This window comes from Tenebrio molitor, chromosome 2, assembly GCF_963966145.1.
Source record: "Tenebrio molitor chromosome 2, icTenMoli1.1, whole genome shotgun sequence".
NCBI classification, from domain to species: Eukaryota; Metazoa; Arthropoda; class Insecta; order Coleoptera; family Tenebrionidae; genus Tenebrio; species Tenebrio molitor.
In genome coordinates, this window is record NC_091047.1 from 2,835,145 (window position 1) to 2,857,319 (window position 22,175).

General features: G+C 53.8%; 4 protein-coding genes across 4 annotated transcripts in view; 1 reads left to right on the forward strand and 3 right to left on the reverse strand.

Moving 5' to 3' along the window:
- Positions 1–135: 135 nt before the first annotated feature.
- Positions 136–1,342, reverse strand: koko (cyclin-Q). Its single transcript, XM_069039383.1, has 3 exons — positions 1,150–1,342; positions 852–1,081; positions 136–772 (listed from the first exon to the last, which is right to left on the reverse strand). Exons 2-3 carry the CDS (start codon positions 1,071–1,073, stop codon positions 233–235), a joined length of 762 nt encoding a protein of 253 aa, XP_068895484.1. The 5' UTR covers positions 1,074–1,081; positions 1,150–1,342; the 3' UTR covers positions 136–232.
- A 139-nt stretch (positions 1,343–1,481) lies between these two features.
- Positions 1,482–2,494, forward strand: RpS12 (ribosomal protein S12). Its single transcript, XM_069039402.1, has 4 exons — positions 1,482–1,608; positions 1,731–1,760; positions 1,944–2,286; positions 2,399–2,494. The coding sequence occupies exons 2-4, from the start codon at positions 1,744–1,746 to the stop codon at positions 2,453–2,455; spliced, it is 417 nt and encodes a 138-aa protein (XP_068895503.1). The 5' UTR covers positions 1,482–1,608; positions 1,731–1,743; the 3' UTR covers positions 2,456–2,494.
- Zmynd10 (zinc finger MYND-type containing 10) lies at positions 2,445–3,966 on the reverse strand. Its single transcript, XM_069039337.1, has 4 exons — positions 3,826–3,966; positions 3,130–3,778; positions 2,736–3,076; positions 2,445–2,680 (listed from the first exon to the last, which is right to left on the reverse strand). Exons 1-4 carry the CDS (start codon positions 3,909–3,911, stop codon positions 2,494–2,496), a joined length of 1,263 nt encoding a protein of 420 aa, XP_068895438.1. The 5' UTR covers positions 3,912–3,966; the 3' UTR covers positions 2,445–2,493.
- Positions 3,964–22,175, reverse strand: part of LRP1 (LDL receptor protein 1) — a 33,916-nt gene continuing 15,704 nt past the window's right edge. The window contains exons 2-20 of the mRNA XM_069039264.1: positions 20,945–21,574; positions 20,073–20,891; positions 18,571–20,022; positions 17,119–17,423; positions 16,312–17,070; positions 15,589–16,249; positions 13,961–15,539; positions 13,511–13,755; positions 11,351–12,658; positions 11,034–11,300; positions 10,673–10,798; positions 10,019–10,621; positions 9,417–9,961; positions 7,943–9,363; positions 6,560–7,884; positions 6,024–6,304; positions 5,158–5,964; positions 4,631–5,098; positions 3,964–4,579 (exon numbers count right to left, since the gene is read on the reverse strand). Coding sequence (XP_068895365.1) covers positions 4,448–4,579; positions 4,631–5,098; positions 5,158–5,964; positions 6,024–6,304; positions 6,560–7,884; positions 7,943–9,363; positions 9,417–9,961; positions 10,019–10,621; positions 10,673–10,798; positions 11,034–11,300; positions 11,351–12,658; positions 13,511–13,755; positions 13,961–15,539; positions 15,589–16,249; positions 16,312–17,070; positions 17,119–17,423; positions 18,571–20,022; positions 20,073–20,891; positions 20,945–21,574 — 13,733 coding nt within the window. The 3' untranslated portion in view covers positions 3,964–4,447. The remainder of the gene's footprint in view (positions 4,580–4,630; positions 5,099–5,157; positions 5,965–6,023; positions 6,305–6,559; positions 7,885–7,942; positions 9,364–9,416; positions 9,962–10,018; positions 10,622–10,672; positions 10,799–11,033; positions 11,301–11,350; positions 12,659–13,510; positions 13,756–13,960; positions 15,540–15,588; positions 16,250–16,311; positions 17,071–17,118; positions 17,424–18,570; positions 20,023–20,072; positions 20,892–20,944; positions 21,575–22,175) is intronic.

A 22,175-nucleotide genomic window follows, 5' to 3' on the forward strand; every position in this document is an offset into this window, starting at 1 on the left:
TACGGTGGTTTCAATTCAATTGTCACGTGGGCAAAATTAACGAGTGCGATTAGCCGAGATAAAGAAAGCGAGACAAAGCGAATCGCAATCTGTTTGCGTGGCCTTTGTGGCTAATCCCCCAATCAAATTCTAGGATCACTTCAATGGTTTATTAGAAAATTCATCTGGTTATCAAATCAACTTTAAAAAAACGTCGACATTAAATCATAATGTAGAACGGGAAATACTTCGATTAAGCAGTCTCGGGCTCCCTGTTGTACGTATCCATGATCTTCTCCATGATTTCCCAGTGCTTGTCCTTCTGGAGGTCCTTGACAAACACGGAGTACCAAGTCTCGTCGTCCTTATCCTCGATCAGCGGGAGCCTGACGCCGTAGCACTGCAGCGCGAGCGAGATGCAAGCGATAGCGACGTGCTGCGGCTGATAATCAAGGATGCTCGGGTCGTGATGAAAGTCCTGTAAAAACGCGGCCGCGGTCCTCGCGATGGGTACCTGGCCCCACTGCTCCTTCCCCAGCCAGCCCTCCATCGACCTGAGATAGTGCAACATGTATTTATGGGGGTGCGTTATGGAAACTTCGAATTTTAACACCCTCATGATGAGCAGTTCGGCTTGGACGATGGCGTCGCGCATGCTCCAATACTCGTCGCCGATCTCGAGGGGGCTGCTGCCGCGATGGAGGGTGTTGTGGGCCACGTTGATTATGTCCCGGATTTTCAAGGGGTCGTCCTTCACTTTGCCGGCGAGGTAGAGAGTCGAGGCGGCGATCAGCTGTAAATCGACGTGTTAACGGACTTTCACGGCCTGGGGCGGCCGACGAGTCTAGACGGATTTTAGTCACGAAACTTACGAAACAATCGTATTTGGACTGCTCCACTTCCTTGAAGAACTTGTGCATCAGGATGGCCGCGGTGGCGAGGGTCAAGGGCTGGCCCTGCAGCTTCATGCCGCATTCGAAGATGAAACGCGCGGGGGTGAAGCCGCCGTTGAAGTCCAGGTTTCTGTAGTCGACAGGGGCGATGCGTTTGTTGCGCTCACGTTGCAGTTCCATTACATCGATGACGTCCTTCATTATCGAAACTAGAATGCAATGCATACATTTTTTTAAACGCACCTAACCTCAATCTCCCTTCCGGTTATGGACGTACCTTGATGTTGCACACTTTTGGAAAACACCCGCCGGCTTTCTGGTCACAATTTAACGCTAGTAATTAAATACTATTTGCCAAATTAGCGCCGGGGGCTACTCCAATCTGGACGTTCACCGAACCGTAAACAAATTTGTGTCAAGTGAAAAATCTGTCACAGAAACTTGTATTTTTATGCGGACTGGTACCGAAATACGCCGCTCGAGGGCGCGTCTTTCGGAGCAACGGAAAAAAACTGGTAATTATGAACAAAATGATCGATTAAAATGGTATTATCACAGCCGTAAACTAATTATGTTATCAAATTTTATTATTCTGTGTAAAACTTCCAGGAAAATGATATTGGAAAGCGTAGAACTCGCCGCTGCGGACATGGGTTGGCAGCAGTGTCTCAGGTTGACAAACGCTCGCCGAAAAAATCACCAGTCCTTCTTCTTCTTGGATACGTCCAGTAACAAGGTAATTTTTACGTTATTCTCGTTTATCCGTAAATCTGGCCACCATCGTGCAGATTTTCACCAAACCAGCTCCCGAACATCAAATTGTCGACTCACTAAAGCAGATATTTTTTCCTCTTTCAGAAAATCAACAGAAATGTCGGACGTCGAAGTGTGAGTACCTAACCTTAATTGTTTACTTGGGCAAATACCGCCTAAAATGATGAGCTGCGGCGGCTCCCTCTTCTGAGAGTTACCCGATAAAAAAAACCTTGCTGAGACGGTCGCCCCTGAGCCCCCGACGTCCATTTCACGTGATAAGTGTGGTCACGGAACCTAACCTGTAAATGTTTTCAGTGATGACACCCCGGTTGCCCCACCGGTGACTGGTGGAGCGATGGACATCAACCAAGCCTTGCAAGAGGTCCTGAAAACCGCACTCATTCACGACGGAATCGTACACGGTCTCCACGAAGCTGCCAAAGCCCTGGACAAGCGACAAGCTGTTTTGTGCGTACTCGCGGAGAATTGTGACGAACCCATGTACAAAAAACTCGTGTCCGCTTTGTGCACAGAACATAATATTCCGCTGATCAAGGTGGATAATAACAAGAAGCTGGGTGAGTGGTCAGGGCTTTGCAAAATTGACAACACCGGAAAAGCGAGGAAAGTCGTCGGGTGCTCGTGCGTCGTGATCAGGGTGAGTGTCAACAATTTGCAATTGTGTTAATTAAGGCCGGTTCTGGCAGATTTTAGAAACTTTGTTTTTATCAGGTTGGTAGCAACAACTTCAGTTTTGTTTTTGTTTTTAGGATTATGGCGAGGAATCACCTGCGCTAGACGTTCTTAAAGAATACCTTAAGAAGTAATCGTTTATTTTATATAAAAAAATAAAATCTTTAATAATTTATTGTGTTTTATTGCAAGCTTCCTTGTGTTGGGGCCAGTGGGTCACTTGACACGAACGTGAGCAATACCAAACTTTCTTGCAATGCGAGCACCGCTGAATCGCGTTTTTGCCGCACTGCTCGCAAGTTGATTTCTTTTTGACTTCGAACTTTTCCAGCAGGTCCGTGTTGTACGCTTCGCTCAAACTAAAATCGATAAAAAAGTGTAAAAAAACTACAAATACGTTGCGCAAGGACTGACGTTTGCGCGGCTTCCATCAGGGTTTTTTGGTCGTTACAAAACACCACCGGCAACTGTTCCTTTGCGATTTTCTTCCATTTACCGCCGGATTGCTGCAGGATCTTTTCCTTAATTTCCAAAACAGTCTCGAGCAAGATCGGCTTGGGGCTCTTGGCCACTTGCTCGGTCACCGACACGTGCGAGAGCCACTGCTTGAGCTCGATCAGGGGCGACAGTTGATCGAGCAACACCGGAGTCAGCAACATCATCAGCTTGAGGAGTTGAGCGCGGCGGGACTCGGTGATGGTGTAATGGTTCTGGCAAGCCGGGTCCAGCAAGAGGTGACGCAGAGTGAGCCAAACCTGGAGAAAGAACAGGAAAAAAACTGGGAGGAGAAAGTCGTGGAAATTGGTACCTGCGCCTCGGCTTGCCCTAACGCCTCCCCGTCCCAGCTCGTCCACTTCCCCGCAGAGTACAGCTTCCCGTCCCGGACCCAAGGCCGCGCCAGCAACAGCTGCACAAACAACATCGGCACGTCGCTGGTGTCGTAAATCCGCGAGCAGACGTTCAACGGAAGCCTCTCCAGAAACTCCGCCACGTAGCGAACGATCGACAGCGACCTGATACCCACGTCGAAAGCCAGATTGTCCCTCTGCCGCAGCAGCTCCTGCGCCCCTGTCTCGCTCGTCCCGCCGTCGCTCTGCGCGACCGAGAGCAACCGCGCGGCGCTGCCGCAAGCGTAATCCAACAGATCCGCGGCCGCGTCGCCCAGACTGTCGCAGCAGTTGGCGTGGTACATCACCAACTCCAACAGCGCCACGCAGACGGCCTCGTGGTACAGGATGCTGTACGCCACGAAGGTGTTCCTGGGGTTGGGATCCAGCTTCAGGAGCTGGGGCAGCACCTTGTGCTTCCAGACGTCGACCAGGACGGCCTCGTGTACCAGAACTGGCGCTTTCCCGAAAGTGACCAAGGACTCCTTGACGTGCTCCTCTCTCGCTTGGGACGCTTCGATCAGCGCCTGCTGGTTGAGCTTCTGGAGCCGCTGGTGCCACTCCAACCAACTAAAAGCACAAACTCTGGATCGATTCGCGACCGTGTTTCGCTTTACTGTTTGGATCCCGCGGCGTGGATGTCTTGGGGGGTCATGGTGCTGACGTAAAACTCGATCTCTGTGGGCAGGAGCACGCCGTCCATCTTTGTGACAGAATCGATCAAACGGGAGTTTCCAGGGCGACGCAAAAACTAGTTTGTACTTTGACACTTTAATTTTTACATCTCATTTTATAAAACTTCACATAAAAAGAAACTACATACATACACCTACTGTTAAAAATGAAAATTTACAACATCGTTACCGTATCTGAGTATTGAGCACGACATCTTGTTCGCGAACAACCTAGGTCTAGCTGCCTGGAACAATTCGCATCTTGCACAACCGTTGCCGTTTTTTCAACATTATAAAGCTGGCAAAATATTTTCAATGCATAAAAATATATTCATTTATCAGTCACAATAATTATTGTTTTATGTACAAGGACGTCATTCTGTTCGTTTAACGGACACGATATAAACATCGGGCAAGATCAATGTAACAACGATAATATCAAAGAAATACATCAGATGTATGTACAGCTATAATATACAGCTGCCTAAATATTTTAAAATAAATGGCACAATTCACAGCAATTAATATAAAATAGACCTAATTACGCGTTTTATCTGATATGTCACTAGATTTCTTCGGGGGCGGGGGTGGGCGCTTCGTCGGCGGGGTGCTGCAGCAGCACCGCCTTCTCCTCTCCGCGGCCGCTCGCGGTCCCGTTGTAGACGCTCTCGTACACGGGGTTGGCAAAATTGCCCGACTGGAAACACGGACGGTCATCAGTTGATGTCGCTGCCAACAGATCGATTACCTTGTCGGCGTCCAGCGTGAAAGGCTCCGCGTCCCTGTCCTGGTACATCGGGTTGTTAAAATCGTTCTCTTGGAGCCTCTCGTGCGAGAACGACCGCCTCTTCCTGTAGAAGTAGTCGAAGGCGAGGAACGCGACCAAGATGGCGATGATAACGACGATCGCCGAGATCACCGGGACCAAGATTCCCCGTCCGGCGTCCTTCCGGGCCACGGCCTCGTCCAGCTCGTTCGAGTATTCGCATTTGATGCCTTGGTGATCCGCGGGACAGCGGCAATAGGGCAGTCCGTCGCTGACGTCGCAGGTGCCCCCGTTCTTGCAGTAGTTCTCGCAGACCGCCAGCTCGCCGCATCGGGGCCCCGTCCAGGTGCTGGTGCACCGGCAGACGGGGTCCTTGTGCGGGGACGGTATCTGGCAGATGCCCCCGTTCATGCACAGCCCCGTGCACATGTCGGAGTTGCCGACGTAAATCTGCAACCGAGAAGATGCGTTATAACGTCACGGGTGCGTTCTGTCCGCGGTCCGCTCACCTCGCAGTCGAGCCCGCCCCACGGCTTGGGGCACTTGCAGACGGGTTTGCCGCTCATGATGACGCAGGTGCCGTTGTTGCCGCACGCGCACCTCTCCGAGCACTCCTTCGGCGCGTCCGGTTCCCTGCACAGATCGACCTCGCAGCGCCGCCCCCCGTACAACTTGGGGCACTTGCACTCGGGCTGCTTCGCCCCCATTCGGCAGATACCGCCGTTCTGGCAGTAGCACCTGTCCTGCTCGCACTTGTCGCCGGCGTACCCCGGCAGACAGCTGCACTTCACCCCCAGAGGGGTGGGCACGGGGGTGCCGTTCTTCCCGCAGATGGAATTCTCGCAGTGGCGCCCCTTGAATCCCACCGCGCACTTGCAGCTCTCCTTCAGATCGTCCCTGACGCACACTCCGCCGTTCTCGCACGTCAGCTGGGCGCAGTTCTGGCACCGCGACCCCGTGAACCCTGACGCGCAATTGCAAAACGGTGTTCCCGGCTTGGGAATGAAACAAGTGCCGCCGTTGTAACATCTGCCGTCGCAGACGTTGACCGGCGTCTCGCACCGTTCGCCCGTCCACTGCGGGGCGCAGTTGCACCGGAGAGGCGGCTGCGAGCCGGGAGAGTGGGGGGCGGCCAGGTCCACGTAACACATTCCTTTGTTTTTGCAGTACTGCGAACACCGGTAGTGTTCGCAACGCGAACCCGCGTACTGCGGGGGACAGAAACATTTGGGGGTCTGGCCCTGGACCAGCTTGCAAGTGCCGGTGTTGCAGTTGAGGGGGCAGTTCGGGGCTCTGCTCGAGATGGCCTTGCAAGTCTGCGCAGAAAAAAAACAACGAAGATTTGGATGAGGACACGACAGTTGAGACTACTCACGAGATTGTCTTTGATCGAACCGTCGGCGCAGGTGCAAGTCGCCGTGTGAGGGCTCAACAAGCAGAACTCCGTGTGGTGGCAGAAGTCTATGCAAGTGTTGTTGATCGATTGCTCTTGTTTCTGCTCGTGCAGGATCAAAATGTCGGAGATTCGGGTCAGTCCTTGGGACAAGTGGGTGATGTTGCCGTTGCCGAATTTGTTGAGGCGAAGGACGTCGTGCTTGTGGTAGGTGGTCACGAAGAGGTACGACTCGAATACCTCGATCTTGTACGGTTTCATCTCTACAAACAATCGAACGAGTCCGGATTAACGTCCATCTTACAAAAAATGCATTCGCGTAATGTCTCATCGGAAGTGCAATTGCCCAAAAAAAAACAAGTCAACCAAAAAAACAAAGGTCGGCTTATGAGCCGACCTTTGTTTTTCCTCATCAAACGAATTGATTTTTTATTAATAGTTTTTGTTTTTAAGTTGGGTAATAATTAATATTATTAATTTAATACTAGTCTCTCAGTATTTGCCGTACCATGACTCACCTTTAGCGAAACGCTTGACCACGTGTCTGTCGGAACCGTCAAATTTGACAGTCTCGACCGTCAAAGTTTTCGGGTCGGACCAATACAATCGTTTGGTGGCGTAGTCGACGGCCAATCCGGTCGGATACAGAATGGACGAACCAATCAAAACCTTCCGCTTGTTGCCGTCCATGTGTGCCGTTTCGATTCGTGGCACGGGCCCCCAGTCGGCCCAGAAGAGGACGCCCTCTCGCGGCGAAACCACGATGTCTCTGGGCTGCTGCATGTCGCCCCTCAACAGAGTGTAAACGTACTGCCCGTCGACCGTCGAGGCCAATATCCTGATGCCGTCCGTGATGTACAACCGCTTCGCCACCCAGTCCACGCTGATCCCCCTCGGCTCGTTCAACCCGCTGAGGATGGTCTTGACCGACTCGGAATCTCTGCGCGTCCTGCTGTCGTTCAGGTGCAGAATGACGCTTTGTATGCGCTTGTTCTGGTGGTCGGTCCAGAACGCCACCGACTCTCGCTTGCCGTACAGGATGTCGACGGCGTCGACTTTGTACCCGGGGGCCGTCGCCAGCGTCTTGCTCCTCAGCTTGTTGCTGTCTCCGGGCTTGTACGGCGACATCAACCTCAGCTCCGCCTCCGAGACCAGCACCAGGTTGGCCCAGTCCCCGTCCGCCAGACAGATTCCGCCTTTGATGTGCGTGTACCCCGGCAGGCACTTGCACACCGTCATGTTCTGCTTCGTCTCGATGCAGATCTGCGAACAGCTGTTCCACCGGCAGGTCGAATTGTGGCAGTTCTCCTCGTCGCTGTTGTCGTCGCAGTCGTTCTCGCCGTCGCACCTGAGCGAGTTCTTGACGCAGTGGCCGTTCTTGCAGGCGAACTGGTCCGGGGGGCAGATGCCGTACCGCCTGCAGATGTGCGGGTCCTCGTCGCTGCCGTCCTCGCACTGGTCGTGGCCGTCGCATACGAAGTTCATCGGCATGCACCTGTGGTTCTTGCAGCGGAACCGCCCCGGCACGCAGACGCTTCCCGAGCAGTTGTGCTCGTCGGAGCCGTCTTCGCAGTCGTTCTGGCCGTCGCACCGCCACTCCTCGTTGATGCAGAGCCCGTTGTGGCACCTGTAGCCGTTGTCCGGACACGTGTCGCTGCAGTTCGCCTCGTCGGAACCGTCGGCGCAGTCGGCCTCCCCGTCGCACTTCCACTCCAGGTAGATGCAGACCTGAGGGTTGGCGCACTGGAACTCGTTCTTCTTGCAGTGGGTGTGGCAGTTGGCCTCGTCGGAGCGGTCGTCGCACTGGAACTCGCCGTCGCATTTTTGCGACCCCCGGATGCACCTTCAAGCAATAAAATACGTTTACGTAAGCACTATAATTTTTTTTTTAATTGTGTTACCTTCCGTCGCCGCATCTGAACTCGGATTCGGAGCAGTTGCGCGGGACGCACCCCGCTTCGTCGGACCCGTCCCCGCAGTCGTTGTCGTAGTCGCACCTCCACCGCCCCGGTATGCATTTGTTGTTCTTGCACTTGAAGTAGGTCGGTTCGCAAGTGTGGAACTCCGCTTGGCTGCAGGAAGCCGGCTCGTCCTCGCTGTTGGCGCAATCCGGATCTCCGTCGCACCGCCACGACATGGGTATGCACCTGCCGGAGCTGCAACGGTAGTGTTGCGGGGAGCAGGTTCGAGAGTGACAATCCTGCTGCTCGTCGGAGCCGTCCCCGCAATCGTTGTCCGTGTCGCAGACCCAGACGGCCGGGATGCACTTGTCGTTGGCGCACTTGAACTGGTTGGGAGGGCACGTCGCCGGTGGGCAGTCGGCCTCGTCCTCGCCCAGCGGACAGTCGACGTTCTTGTTGCAGCGGAACTTGGACGGGATGCACCTCGGCGACACGGTGTCGTTGCCTTGACACCTGAACTGTGTGTTGAGGCAGGTGTAGTGCTCGCAGTCCTTCTCGTCGGAGTCGTCCTCGCAGTCGTCGTTGCCGTTGCAGAGGTCCGACGGGTGGGTGCAGTGGCCGTTGTCGCACTGGTACTGCCCCGGCATGCACTGGAAGGGGCGGCAGTCGCTCGGCTCGTCGCTGCCGTCGCCGCAGTCGTCCTGGGTGTCGCACTTCCACCAGAAGGGTATGCACTTGTAGGTGTACTTGCACTCGAAGTGGGCCGACGTGCAGTTGGCCACGCAGCTCCTGTCGTCGCCGCCCAAGATGTAGTTCTCGGGACAGACGCACTTGTAGAAGGGGGCGTGCGGCGTCAGCAGGCACAGAGCCGAGCAGTTGGCCCTTTCGCAGGGGTTTCTGCTGTGGGGCTGTTTCAACGGGTGGATCACGCGAATGTCCATGGGCCGGTGCACCGTCGACAGGAGGGACTGGCACTGGTTCCCTCGGTACTTGTGACACCTCTCGACCGCTTTCGTCTCCCAGTCCGTCCAATAGATGTAATCTTCCCACAGGTCGATCGCGAACACGTGGTGCAGCTGCAGGCTCGGGTTCTTCTCTCGGCTGGTTATGATGTGCATGTTCTTCCCGTCCAGGTCCGAGACCGCGATGTAGTCCTCGCGAGCGTCCGCCCAGAAGAGCTCCATCGTCTCGTAAGAGATCGTCAGAGCGTTGGGCCAGCCCAGACTGGAGTTGACGATGATTCGCGGCTCGGAACCGTCCATTCCCGCTTTACCGATGTGGGCGTGCGTGCCCCAGTCCGTCCAGTACATGTAGCCCCGCAACGGGTCCAGGGCTATAGCCCGGGGTTCTTCTAGGCCCTTCGACAGCAAGACTCGGCGGTACCGGCCGTCCAACGACGACACTTCCAGCGTATCCAGACCCTTCAAAATAAAAACAAAAACAAATCGAGAAAAGAAAAACTTGTGCGACTCACCTTGTCGCACCAATAGAGATTCCTCCCGATCCAGTCCACCGCTATCCCGTCTGGATTTTGCAAAGTAGGCGAGTGCAACACCTGGATCGTGCTGGAGACGTTCTTGTAATCGCACAGTCGCTTGATCGAACTACCCAACTGGGTGACGTCCGACCAATAGATGCACTTCGAGGTCCAGTCGTAATCGAGCGCCACCGCGTTCGTCAGATTGTGAGCGATCAGCGTGGACCGCCCATCCAAGTCTAGTTCACGGATGTAGTAGCGATTGGCCAGGACCAGGGTGACGGGAATGGAGGAGTTCGCCCCGCAACCCTTCTTGTCGGGGTGGAGGATGTACCCGGGGGCGCAGCTGCAGTGATAAGACCCTCTCACGTTCTTGCACAGTTGGCTGCAAGGCCTCGACAGACACTCGTCGATGTCTTCGCACAAGCGTGCGTCTTTGTGGCTGATCTGGTAGCCGGGGAAGCACCGACACTCGTAGCCGATCGGCTGGTCGATGCAGTTTTGGGAGCAAGGAGAAGGATCGGCTGTGCACTCGTTGATATCTGCAATAAGACGGTGAGTCAACCCGAGATCGCTTTTCGCACGGCTCGAGTACTGACCGCACTTGGTCTCGTCGCTGAAGTCCCCGCAGTTGTTTTCTCCGTTGCACAACAGCGTATCGTTGATGCAGACACCGTTACCGCAGTGAAACCAGCCTTTACCCTTGCAGTAGTCACCCTCGCTGTGACAATCCTTCCCTTCGTCGCTGCCATCCCCGCAGTCGTCGTTTCCGTCGCACTTCAACAAGTTCATGATGCACTTGCCGTTCTTGCAGGCGAACTCTTCGGACGTGCAAGTCTTGTGACACTCTCGCGGCTCGTCGCTGCCGTCGTTGCAGTCGTGGTCGCCGTCGCAATAATACATCTTGTTGATGCAAGCGCCGCTGCTGCACTGGAAGTGCTCCGGCAAGCACACCCCGCAACCCTGGTCTCTGTGCTCGTCGGCGCCGTCCAAGCAGTCGGCCTCGCCGTCGCACAGCCACAATCGAGGGATGCACCTTCCCGTGCTGTTGCACCTGAACTCGCCCTTCTCGCACTCTCTCAGCTGGCAGTGTTTGCTCTCGTCGGATTGGTCGGCGCAGTCCGAGTGGCCGTCGCATTGCCAACTCATGGGGATGCACTCGCCGTTGTCGCACTTGAACTGGTCGCTCCTGCACTGGTATCCTGGAAAAGAAGCGTCAACACGAGAGCGGGGGCGCACCGGAGGAGACTCACGACAATCGTATTCGTCGCTGTGGTCCAGACAGTCGGCGAAACCGTTGCAGTGCCAGGACAACGGGATGCAGATGGAGTCGTCGCACATGAACTGGTCGCTGGGGCAGTGGCCTTGCAGCACGACTCCTATAAATTTGAAGTGTTTTAGTGCGGGAGGAAACGCTTGACGATTGCAAATTTAAAGAGATCTAGTTGGTAACTGTCAAATTATCTGTCGACGATTGGCATTCACAGAAAAATAAAACAAAACCTCCCTAGAATTGGTAATTTTCATTTAGGAATCTAGTTGGCCGTGGAAAACAAAAGTCGATTTCTAGCTGTCAAAGTGTTTTGACAATTTTTTCGGATCGTATTTACTTACTGCAATTTTCCTCGTCCGAGCTCAAGCCCCCGCTGATCTTCGCATCGTGGCAGTCGTCCCGCCCGTCGCACCTCGCCTCCAGATTGATGCAAGAGCCGTTAGAACACTGAAACTCGTTGATGTAACACCTCTTCTTGTGTTCCGGGCAATTCTTCTCGTCGGACATGTCCCAACAGTCGTTTTCGCTGTCGCAAAACCAGTCCTTGTGGATGCACGCCGTGGTGTTGACGCAATTGATCATATCGATGAGGCTGCAGTTGCGATTCTCTGCAACAGAAACGATAATCCGCGAACTTGACGCTTCTTCGTCGACTCACCGCAGCCCATCTCGTCGCTGGCGTCTTCGCAATCCGGATCGTTGTCGCATCGGAACTTCATGAGGATGCACGCTCCGCTGGTGCACCTGAAGTGCTCGGCGTCCGAGCAGGAACAGTTCTGTTCGTCGGTGGAGTCGCCGCAGTCGTCCACGCTGTTGCACCTCTCTTCGGCCTTGACGCACCTCTTGTTGTTGCACTGGAACCAGCCGTTGGGGCAAGTGCGGTGGCCGCAGTAGCCCGGCTCTTCGTCGGACTTGTCGGTGCAATGCGCTATGCCGTCGCAGGTGACTCTGAACGGGACGCACCCGCCGTCCGAGCACCGGAAGCTGTCGTCGTGCTCGCAAGCTTTGGAGTTGCTGTAGCACCGCTTCCCGTCTTCGGCGAGAGCGTGACCGTCCGAACACGAGCACTGCACGACCGCCGAAGCGGTCAGCGTGCAGATCTCCTCGCATCCGCCGTTCAAGATGGCGCAGGGGTTGAAAAAGCAGTCGTCGGTGTCGTTGGCGATCGTCACTATCCCCATGGGCCTGGCGACGTCGCGACGCAACCAGACGACGTTCTGGCCCGTCAGCTTGTCGGCCCGGAGCACCGCGTGCAGCATCCAGTCCGTCCAGTAAATAAAGTCGCCGTAGACGGCCAACGCGAACGGATGCTGCGGGGTGACCTTCGCCAAAACCACCCTGTTGGAACCATCATACTCGCACCGCTCGATCTTGTCCAATCTGGCGTCGCCCCAGTACAGTTTCTGCGCTTTGTGGTCGAGGGTGAGCGCGTTGGGCATGCGTATGTCAGTCTTGACGATCGCCTCGCGACCGTACCCCGTCAGGAACACCCTCTCGATGCTGGGCTGGTGCGAATTCCAGTTGGTCCAAAAGACGCGACTGCCGCAACTGTCCACCGCTATGCCCCTGGGCTTGTCTTGCCCGCGCAAGGTCACCACTTGCTCGACGTGGCTGGAATTCGTCATCTGGTCCGTCAAGTTGACCCGGTTGATGGTGGCGTGGTTGTTGCACGTCCAGTACAACATCTTGTGCACTTGTTCGTACGCCAAACCCTCCACCGATCCTTGACCTTCCACGATGATCTTGTGATCCGTCCCATTGTAATAAACCGCGTTGATCGAGCCCTTCTGTATGTCCGAATAAAACAGTCTTTGGTGTTTGTAACTGAAAGCGAGTCCGATCGCGTTTTTTAACAGCGTGTTGTTCTTGATCGTCGGGTGGGGCGCGTTTTGCAGATTCTCGTCGTCGAGGATTTGGATGGAGTCGATGCTGACGACGCGAGAGTACATGACGAAGCTCTTGAAGGCTAAAACAGGACCGTTAAAAAGGGACAACTGACCAGTGGCGGCTGGCGTTATTTTTACACAGGGGGCACAGCAAGAATATAATTATTCCGGTGGTGTCCGGAAATCAGGCGTACGGCCCTGCGAACTAAACAAATAGAGTCTCGACCATACATCTCGCATCTCCCGACCCGTCAAAATGTGATCGGGAGCAGCATAATTTGACAGTATGACGACACCATCGTCACAAAACAATTGGTTCGTGACGGTGGCTCGCATTTGTCACCTGTCTATCGTGTTCCTAAGAAAAAAATATTGATAAACTGGCTACACGCAAGCACGGTGTCGGATAGCTTAAGGAAATAAATTTCGAGGCTTGTGACATAATAGTTATTTATGTAACAAGTGAGTAAAGTAATACTTTTTTTTACGAGAAGGAAAATTTGTTACACGAGCGAAGCGAGTGCGCAAATCCGCCGAGTAAAAAAAGATACTTTACTAACGAGTTGCATACAAATTTTTTTTGGCGCCCGTAAGTTTAAATAACCAATTATGAATGAAAAATGTTATAATTGCTTTAAAAAATGACACGCTACGGCATTTTTTTAACGCAAATGCGTGAAAAAATGAACCGCTATGGCACTTTTTTTAACGCTTCTGGACCGATTCAAAAATCACATATTTTATGAACGCAAATGAATGAAAAATCTTGCACTTTTTTTGACGGACATGAAAAAAATAATTTTTCTTGTTGCCAGACACAACGAACATTTATTTTCAATTATTATGCTTAATTTGCTGGTGTTGCAGTTTGGAAGGGACGTGGTTCTGCGCCCCCCGGCACCAGCCGCCACTGCAACAGATGGTCGAACTACCTTCGCATGTTTTCCCGTCAGATGAAATTTTTCCGTGGGAACAAACGCACACAGGGTGTGTACCATTAAACAAGCAGAGTTGTTGACAACCTCCGTTGTTTTTGGCACAAGCGTTGGTGCCCATTTGTTTCCGGCTGGAAAATATCTGGATGTCTTTCAGGGAATCCCCCACGTCTCGCAACAGCACTTTGTAATCCGACAGGTTGCTCAACGGCGCTTCCAACACGCTGCCTTTTTCAAATGTCCTAAGAAAAACAAATTTTATTTACTTCACGTGATGGAGTATTAAGTATTTATGATTTATAGCGATTTGAAAAAAATAATAATAAAAACTGTTGGTTAGGAAAAACTGTAAACGCTTTTTTCTCAAAACTATCTTTTAAAACGATTACGTAACTTTTCGTTTCGTTTTCCAATCGAATAAACCTACGAAAAAACGTTTCCACTTACGTATCGACCCAGTACAAGTTGTCTCCTAAAATGGTCAACGCAGTCGGATTCTCCAGCGAAGTGTTGAGCAGCACTTCGTGTCCGCTCCCGTCGTAACCGATCACCTCGATCGTGTTCTTGCTGGAGTCGCAGAAGTAGACCTTCCGGTTGTCCGAATCCAAGGTAATATCGAATATCGCGATCGAATTGTTGACCAACAACTTCCTGTTGTGCCCGTCCATGGTGGCCGCCTCCATCCTGGGCCCTCCCGCCCACACCAGCACGCCTCTGATCGGATCCACCACGATCGACGTCGGCTTCCCTATCTCGTTCGAGAGCAAAACGTGCTGTTTCGTCCCGTCCAACCTGGCGACCTCGATGACTCCGCGTTTAGAGTCGCACCAGTACATGTTGCCCGCGATCCAGTCGATCGCCAGGCCCGTCAACCAATCCACGGGCACGCTGTCCATCGCCTCCGTCGGCTCTATGATGTACTTCCTCTCCGTGCCGTCCCGCCTGATGCTGGTGATCGATCCGTGGTCGCTGTCCGCCCAGAACAACAGGTCCTTCTCGGCGACGAAGTCGATGGCGGTGGCCATGGATACGCGCGAGATGGGCCCCAAAACTGGAGTCTGATTGTTCCCGTCGAGCGACAACCCCCGGATCTCCCAGTTGACCGAGTAGAAGATGAATTCTTCGACGCCGACGCACTTCGCGGGGTTCTGCGGGTCGGAGTGGTACCCGGTGGCGCAGCGACAGGTGTAGTTGGTGGGCGAGGTCGGCAAGCAGAGGTCGGAGCACTCGGCGGTGGAGCAGGGGTGGCTCCCTTTCTGCTCGACCGGGTCGTAAATGCGCAACGCCAACACGCTTCCGGTGTTGTTTCGCAAGATGGTGTCGTTCTGGCCCGTGGTTTTGTCCGCCAGGTGGATCGAGTGGTCGTCGTCGTCGGCGTAGTACACGTGATCCAGGTACACGGTGGCGGCGCTGACCGACACCTGCGACGGCAGATTCAACTTGGTGACGTTGCCGCCGTCCAGATCGCTGAAATAGATCGAGAATTCGCTGACCCAATACAACTTGTCCGCGTGCAAATCGACGCACAAACTCTTCGAGTTCGGTTTGAGATCTGACACGATGGTCTTGCGAGAACTGCCGTCCATGGCGCTGCTCTCGATGTACGTCTCGTTGGTCGACGCTATCCAAAAGAGGCGGCCCTGGCGCGGATCGACCGCGACCGACAACACCCCCAGATTGTCGATGAGAGTGGTCGTGTACTCCGCGTCAAGATTCGAAACCGTGATCCCTTGCGGCGACGCCACGAACATCAGATTCGACAACCAATCGATCGCCATCCCTGAAGGATTCTTCAGTCCCGTGTCGATCAGAACTTGCGTGGGTCCCGTGGTCAAACCGGACCTCTTCACCTCGCTGCTTTGAGAATCCGCCCAGTAGAGCGTGTTGTTCCTGGCGAGGTACTCCAACTGGACCGGATTCAATACCTGCGGAACGCTGATGGTCGGGATCGTGTGGTAGTAGGGCTGCAGAATGTCGACACCGCGGATTTCGCTACCTCTGGCTATGAGCAGCACTCGTTCGTTGACTGAAACTGCGGAGTTATCCACACGACGACCCGGTGCAAAACTACTCACCGACGCAAGTCTTGTTGTCGCTGCTGAGCCTCATGACGTGCGGACAGTCGCACCGGAAGGTGTGATTCGTGTGGAGAAGACACAAGTGCGAACAACCCCCGTTGTTCTCGCCGCAGGGGTTGGGACCGTCTCTCGGTTGCCTCGACGGGTGCAGAATCTGGATGTCGAAGGGTTGGGTGAGCGTCCTTTGTATGACCGAGACGTCGCCGCCCGTGAACTTGCTGGCTCTGACCACGCTGTTGGTGCGCCAGTCCGTCCAGTAGACGTAGTTCTCGAAGAGGGTGATGGCGAACGGGTGGGCCAGAGTCTCGTGGTTCTTCATCACTTCGTGGTGCTCGGTGCCGTCGTATTTGGTGGTGTGGATGGAGTCGGAGCGCGCGTCGATCCAGTAGATCCGCCTCATGTCGTAGTCGAGGGTCAGGCCGTTGGGCCAGCCCCCGTCGGTGATCTGGTCCACCTTCACGACTATCTCCCGGTCCAGGCCCGCCAACGAGCAACGCTCGATTCTGGGGGCGTTGTTGTCCCAGTCCGTCCAGAACAAATATCCGTCGCGCGGGTCCACGGCTACCGCCCGGGGACTCTCCATCTCGCCGGCCACCAGAGTGCGCCTGAATCGCCCGTCCAGCTTGGCCACCTCGATCTGATCCAGATTACTCTCGACCTACGCAAAAACAAAAAACGCTTCACTGCAAAGTACCCCCAGAGATTTTTCTCGCTACAAACCCAGTACAAATTTTCACCGATCCAGTCGACCGCCAATCCTTCCGCAGTCGACAGTCCCGTCTGCACCACCACCTCTATGTTGCTGAGCGACCCGCCGACCACCGTCCCCCTGTAGATCTTGTCGTCGATGACGTCAGTCCAGAACACCATATCGGCATTCTTCGTGTGGTAAAAATCCAAAGCAATCGTATTCTTGAGGCTCGAAATGAACGACTTCACGTTGAAAGTGTGCAAATCGACGGCCTTCAGCTCGTGCCGATTGCTGAAGATGACGTACGGGGTGGCCCCGCTCGTGCTCTTGCACGAGAACCTGTCCTGCTCCAGCACGTACCCTCGATGACAAGCGCACTTGTATCGCGAACCCACGGCGACGCACTTCTGCGAGCACACCCCCCACGCCTCGCAGGGGTGGGTGCTGAGACAGTGGGTCCTGTCGGGCTGCAGATGTAAATGCTCTGGACAGTAACAGACCAGCCCCTCGGGGGCGTTGTGACAATAGTGCGAACACACGATGCTGTGGTCGCACAACAGATCGGAACAGCGGGACCCCTCGTCGGAACCGTCCTTGCAATCGGCGACGTCGTCGCACAGCTGCTTCACAGAGACGCATCTGGTGTTGTTGTCGCACATACGTGAGGGGTAGTCGCAGGTGGGGGCCAAGTCGGCGGGTTTGCTCGTCGTGTTCTTCATCGTGTTCGGGTCGCAGTGCTCCTCGTCGGTGCCGTCGAAACAGTCCAAGTTGGAATCACAGATGAACGCCTGAAACAAAACTCTTAAAACTGGCAAGAGGAGACGGAATCCAATCACCATCGGTATGCACTCAAACTCTTTCGTGCACTTGAACTCGTTGTCTTTGCACGTGAGGATGCTGCTGTTGGTGCAGTCGTACTCGTCGAATCCTCCGACGCAGTCGATGGTGCCGTCGCATCGTTTCGTGTTCGAAATGCACGTCAACGAACTCGGACAGAGGAACTCTTTGGTCGAGTCGCATTCGGTGCAGTTGATCTCGTCGGAGCTGTCTTTGCAGTCGTCGAAACCGTCGCAGTACATCAGGGGCGAGATGCAGCGCCCATTTTTGCAAGTGAATTCGTTCACTTCGCACGGTTTTGTCACTGTTAAATCAATAAATCACGATTGCGACACGTTACAAACAATCATTCTGCACGCAAAACAAGGAAAACGAGAATTCATCGGTACGGCCAAGAACTCATAATTCCAAAAAAATTACAACTCGAAAGTACCACATAATTAATAAGATTTGGGACGCAGAGATAAGTTAACAATTACACCTTTCAAGGGTTTCAAGTGACTGCAAGAATTTCCTTCATCCTTTTGAGCCTTTGAGGTTATGTCACATCAGTCATCACACGTAGGCAGAGATAACGTACGTAGGTCAGGTTAGGTCAAAATCTGACACGTCAGCGCACTAGACGCACGGCGCTTTGCCCCCCGTGCACCCTAGCACTACAAAAAACTAGTTTTTAGCAAATATTTTCCTCACTCCTACTCTACCGGCAAAATTAAAATTTGACATTTATTTTGACATTAATCCCCATCCGTCAATTTTGTCTTTTATTTTTCATGGCCAACTAACTTCCTAATTTGACACGATCTGTCAAATGTCTTTAGTTTCTACACAAATTACCAAAAACCCCTCTGATGAGCAATTCCTCTCTCGAAGTACTATACCACATAATTAATAAGATTTGGGATCCAGAGATAAGTTAACAATGACACCTTTCAAGGGTTTCAAGTGACTGCAAGAATTTTCACCGGCATTTCCTTCATCCTTTTGAGGTTATGTCACGACACGGCAGAGATAACGCACGTAGGTCAGGTTAGGTCAAAATCTGACACGTCAGCGCACTAGACGCATGGCGATTTGCCCCCCGTGCACCCCAGCACTACAAAAAACTAGTTTTTAGCAATATTTTCCTCACTCCTACTCTACCGACAAAATTAAAATTTGACATTTATTTCGACATTAGTCCCCATCCGTCAATTTTGTCTTTTATTTTTCATGGCCAACTAGCTCCCTAATTTGACACGATCTGTCAAATGTCTTTAGTTTCTGCACAAATTACCAAAAACCCCTCTGATGAGCAATTTCGCTCCAGATCCCTAAAGACTTTCTCTCCCGCCCCGCGTCAGGCAACCGATAACTTCTCCCATAACCTCGGCAACAACTTTTCGCATTAACCAAACGGCCCCCTCATCACAGCCGACTGCTCAAGTAAACGACCCGAACCATCAACTCACCGCAATCTGCTTCGTCGCTGATGTCATCCGGGCCGCAATCAGGAACCGAATCGCATTTCCACACCGAAGGGATGCATCGTTTCGAGACGGCACACTTGAACTGTGCCGCGGAGCAAACTTCCTTGCAGTGCTTCTCGTCTTCGTCGGTGCCGTCGAGGCAGTCTTGTTCGCCGTCGCAGACCCAGTACCGCGAGATGCAGGTGTTGTTGTCGCACTTCATCTGGTTGGCGCCGCAGACGACGTCCTTGCAGGTCCCCTCGGGGCCAGCGTCTTCGTCGGAGTGGTCCCCGCAGTTGTCCACGCCGTCGCACACCTGCCCGCGAGGGATGCAGTAGAAGTTTTTGCACTGGAACTTGTCGGAAGGACACACTCTGACCACGTCGGTGTGGTTCGCCCGCTTGACGCAGGCGTTGTCGACCAACTGGTACCCGTTGGAACACTGGCAGACCGCGCCGGAGGGCGTGGGGAGACACAGCTCGGGGCACCGCTTCAAGTTCTTGCTGCACTCGTTGTCGCCGACTTGCGAAGCGGCGTCGTAGAGTTTGATGTCGAAGATGGGGGCGTTGCTCTGGTCCAACTCCTTGAATCCGGTCTTGTTGCTGTACGAAACCACGGTGCCTTTGACGAACTCGGTGAAGAAGAAGGTCTTGCCGGGGCCGAGAGCCAGCCCGAACGGATTCTCTATCACCTTGGCCAGCTCCACTCTCCTGTTGGCCCCGTTGAAGTCGATGCTTTCGATTCTTCGCAGGTGGCGGTCGCACCAGTACAACCTCTTCTCGGCGAAGTCCAGGGTGAGGCCGCTGGGCCAGTCTATGTTGACCTCGACGAAGTCTTTCAGGTTGCTCCCGTCCATGTTGACCACGTGGATGCGCCCCTTGTTGGGGAAAATGTTGGACCAGTCGGCCCAATACATCACGCCTCTGGTGGGGTCCACCGCGATCGACACCGGGTTGTAAAACGGGTTCTGGATCAGGGTGCGACTTTGCGACGAGTTGGACAGCTTCATCACGCTGACGCTCCCGATCTCTTGGTCGGTCCAGTAGAGATTCCTCGACATCCAGTCGACGGCGAGTCCGTCGCACCTGCGCACGTTCTTCTGCAAGACGTTCTTGCGCGAAGAGTCGTTGATTTTGGCGCTCTCGATCACCATCCGGTGGCTGTCCGAGTAGACGACGGTGCCGGTGCGCGCGTCGTAATCTATCGCCGTGGGTTGGGTGATCCCGGTGATAGGGATCATGGTCTCGTTGTTGCCGTCCAGCTCGATACCCTTGATGGACGCCGGCTTGCTCTTCGCCAACAGCAAAAAAGTCTTGCCGGTCTTCACCACGCACTGGTTCTTCTCGTTCATTCTGTACCCCGCGGCGCAGACGCACTTCTTCACCGCCACTTCTCCTTCCCACTTGGATATGCAAAGGTGGTCGCATTTGGACTGGCCGTTGCAAGGGTGCGGAACTGAAATCACAACTTTGACCAACCACCTGGACTTACTCACTCGCACTTACCAACTGGTTGTCTTTGTCTGTGGTAGATGTGGACGTTGAAAGGTCTGCTGATGTTCTTGATCACGGTTCTCTCGTTCATCGTGAACTTGTCCAGCTCCAGGATGTCGTTGCTGTACCAGGACGACATGTACAGCTTGCTCTCGAAGACGCTGATCCCGTAGAGATTTTGCACCTTGAGGCCTCTCAACACCGTCTTCCTGTTCCTGCCGTCGTAATCCACTCTCTCGACGAAGTCCAGGTAAGTGTCCACCCAGTATATCTGTTTGGTGGGAAAGTCCACGGTGACTCCGTAAGGGTAGACGATTTTTTGGTTGACGATCGCTTTCCTCTCGCTGCCGTCCATCTTGCAGCGTTCCAACATGGGCGGGGAGTGTCCCCACTTGGTGAAAAACATGAACCCTCGAGTGGGGTCGAGTGCCAGAGCTCTGGGTTTGCTCAGGTCGTGCTCGATCAGAATGTTGCACCACTCCAACCGTTCCGAGCACACCAGGAAGATCTCCCTCTGGTCGTCCAAGAAGTACCAGTTGCGCGAGACCCAGTCCATCGCCATCTGCTGGACGGATTCGATCTCCAGCAGGGTCGACTGGGTCTTCAGCTCGGTCTTGCGCCTGAAGTCGTCCACGTCGACGCAAACCAGCGCGGCTTTGGTCAGGTTGTGGTGGACGTAGCAGATGGAGTGGTTGTTGAAGACGAACTCCAAGGCGGTGCTGTTCAGGTGGTCGAGCGACGAGTTCGAGGGCCAGGAGCTGCCGTCGAGCCTCAAGCGGCGGATTTCCGCCTGAGTCGAGAAGACGAGCGAGGCCTCCACGCCCCTGGGAACTGAAACCAGCGCGATTTTACAAGACAATCTGGGCCGCATCGGGTGTACTCACCGTTGAGGGCGACGCACTTGGTGCCGTTCTTCTCGTACCCCGAGACGCACGAGCACTCGAAAGACCCCACGGTGTTGGTGCAGAGCTGGGCGCAGGCGTTGTCCAGCTCGCACTCGTCCGCGTCCACGCACTTGCTCCCGTCGGGCCGCTTCCCGTCGGGGCAGAAGCACATGGGTCCGTCCCTGGTGGGCTTGCACCCGTAAGTACACCGCAAGCGGTCGCAGCCGTCGGTGGAGTTGCGACAGAAGTCCCACTCGTCCCCGTTGTCGGGGCAGTCGCCGTGGTCGTCGCAGAACTTGCTCAAGGGGACGCAGCGCAGGCCGTCCCCGCACGGCGCCTCGTTCCACGGGCACTTCACCTCCTTGGGGCACTGGGCGCGGTCCTCGTCGGACGTGTCGACCCCCAGCTCGCTGGAGGTGCCGCAGTCTTGGTCCTCGTCGCACACCCAGCCCAACGGCAGGCACTTTCGAGTGAGGGCACATTGGAATTGCTCTGGACGGCAGGTTTGGTTCTGGATGCATTCGAACGGTTCGTCGCTGGCGTCTTTGCAGTCGCGCTGGGCGTCGCAACGCCAGTGGGACGGGATGCACTCGCCGCTGTTGCACTGGAACTGGTCGTTGCTGCAGGTGGCTGCACGCAAAAAAAATACATTCAACATCTTCATATCCGAGCAGATACGTTTGTCTGTTTGTCTAGAGATGCTAACGAGCCTTCAAATAAATTTATATTTAGATCAACCTATGGAAATTCAATTGTTTGCAACATTTTTCCAGGGGAGAAAATGACACAAGAAACATCTGACATTTTAACGAAATAAAATTAGGTTAGAAAATATTTTTAATTTTTGTAGTGCATTCTCCCTATTCCCGTTCCACGGAATATGACAATATGAAATTGGGAAAAAGCTTACTATGTAACCTGTGTAACTCCGGGGAATAATTGGTTACCTACAAAAATTACTTTACACTGTTAACAGAATTAGAATGTCGCCTACGCCTACTCTAAATATATATTTATTTGAAGGCCCGATATTATTTGATTGACAAACAGACCGCCAGACGATAGACTCGTCGAAAATATTTGTTTTTCTACGCCCTTGTTTGTCCAATTTGCTAATGTATCAGCTGGTTCGAAAATAACCGGAAATATTGTCGCGGTTTTCGCAGTTCTCCACGAGTTTTGAGCGGTTTATTATCTCGGGTGGAACACACAGTGAGCGGTTAAATTCGTA

Excerpts from the sequence above, each read along its gene's own strand:
- koko (XM_069039383.1), bottom strand. The coding sequence starts at position 1,073 with ATGAAGGACGTCATCGATGTAATGGAACTGCAACGTGAGCGCAACAAA. Across the intron at positions 773-851 it reads AGTCCAAATACGATTGTTTC|CTGATCGCCGCCTCGACTCT; the intron begins GTAAGTTTCGTG and ends GTCGATTTACAG.
- RpS12 (XM_069039402.1), top strand. Across the intron at positions 2,287-2,398 it reads GCTCGTGCGTCGTGATCAGG|GATTATGGCGAGGAATCACC; the intron begins GTGAGTGTCAAC and ends TTTTGTTTTTAG.
- Zmynd10 (XM_069039337.1), bottom strand. The coding sequence starts at position 3,911 with ATGGACGGCGTGCTCCTGCCCACAGAGATCGAGTTTTACGTCAGCACC. Across the intron at positions 3,077-3,129 it reads TAGGGCAAGCCGAGGCGCAG|GTTTGGCTCACTCTGCGTCA; the intron begins GTACCAATTTCC and ends TTCTTTCTCCAG. Across the intron at positions 2,681-2,735 it reads CTGATGGAAGCCGCGCAAAC|TTTGAGCGAAGCGTACAACA; the intron begins GTCAGTCCTTGC and ends TATCGATTTTAG.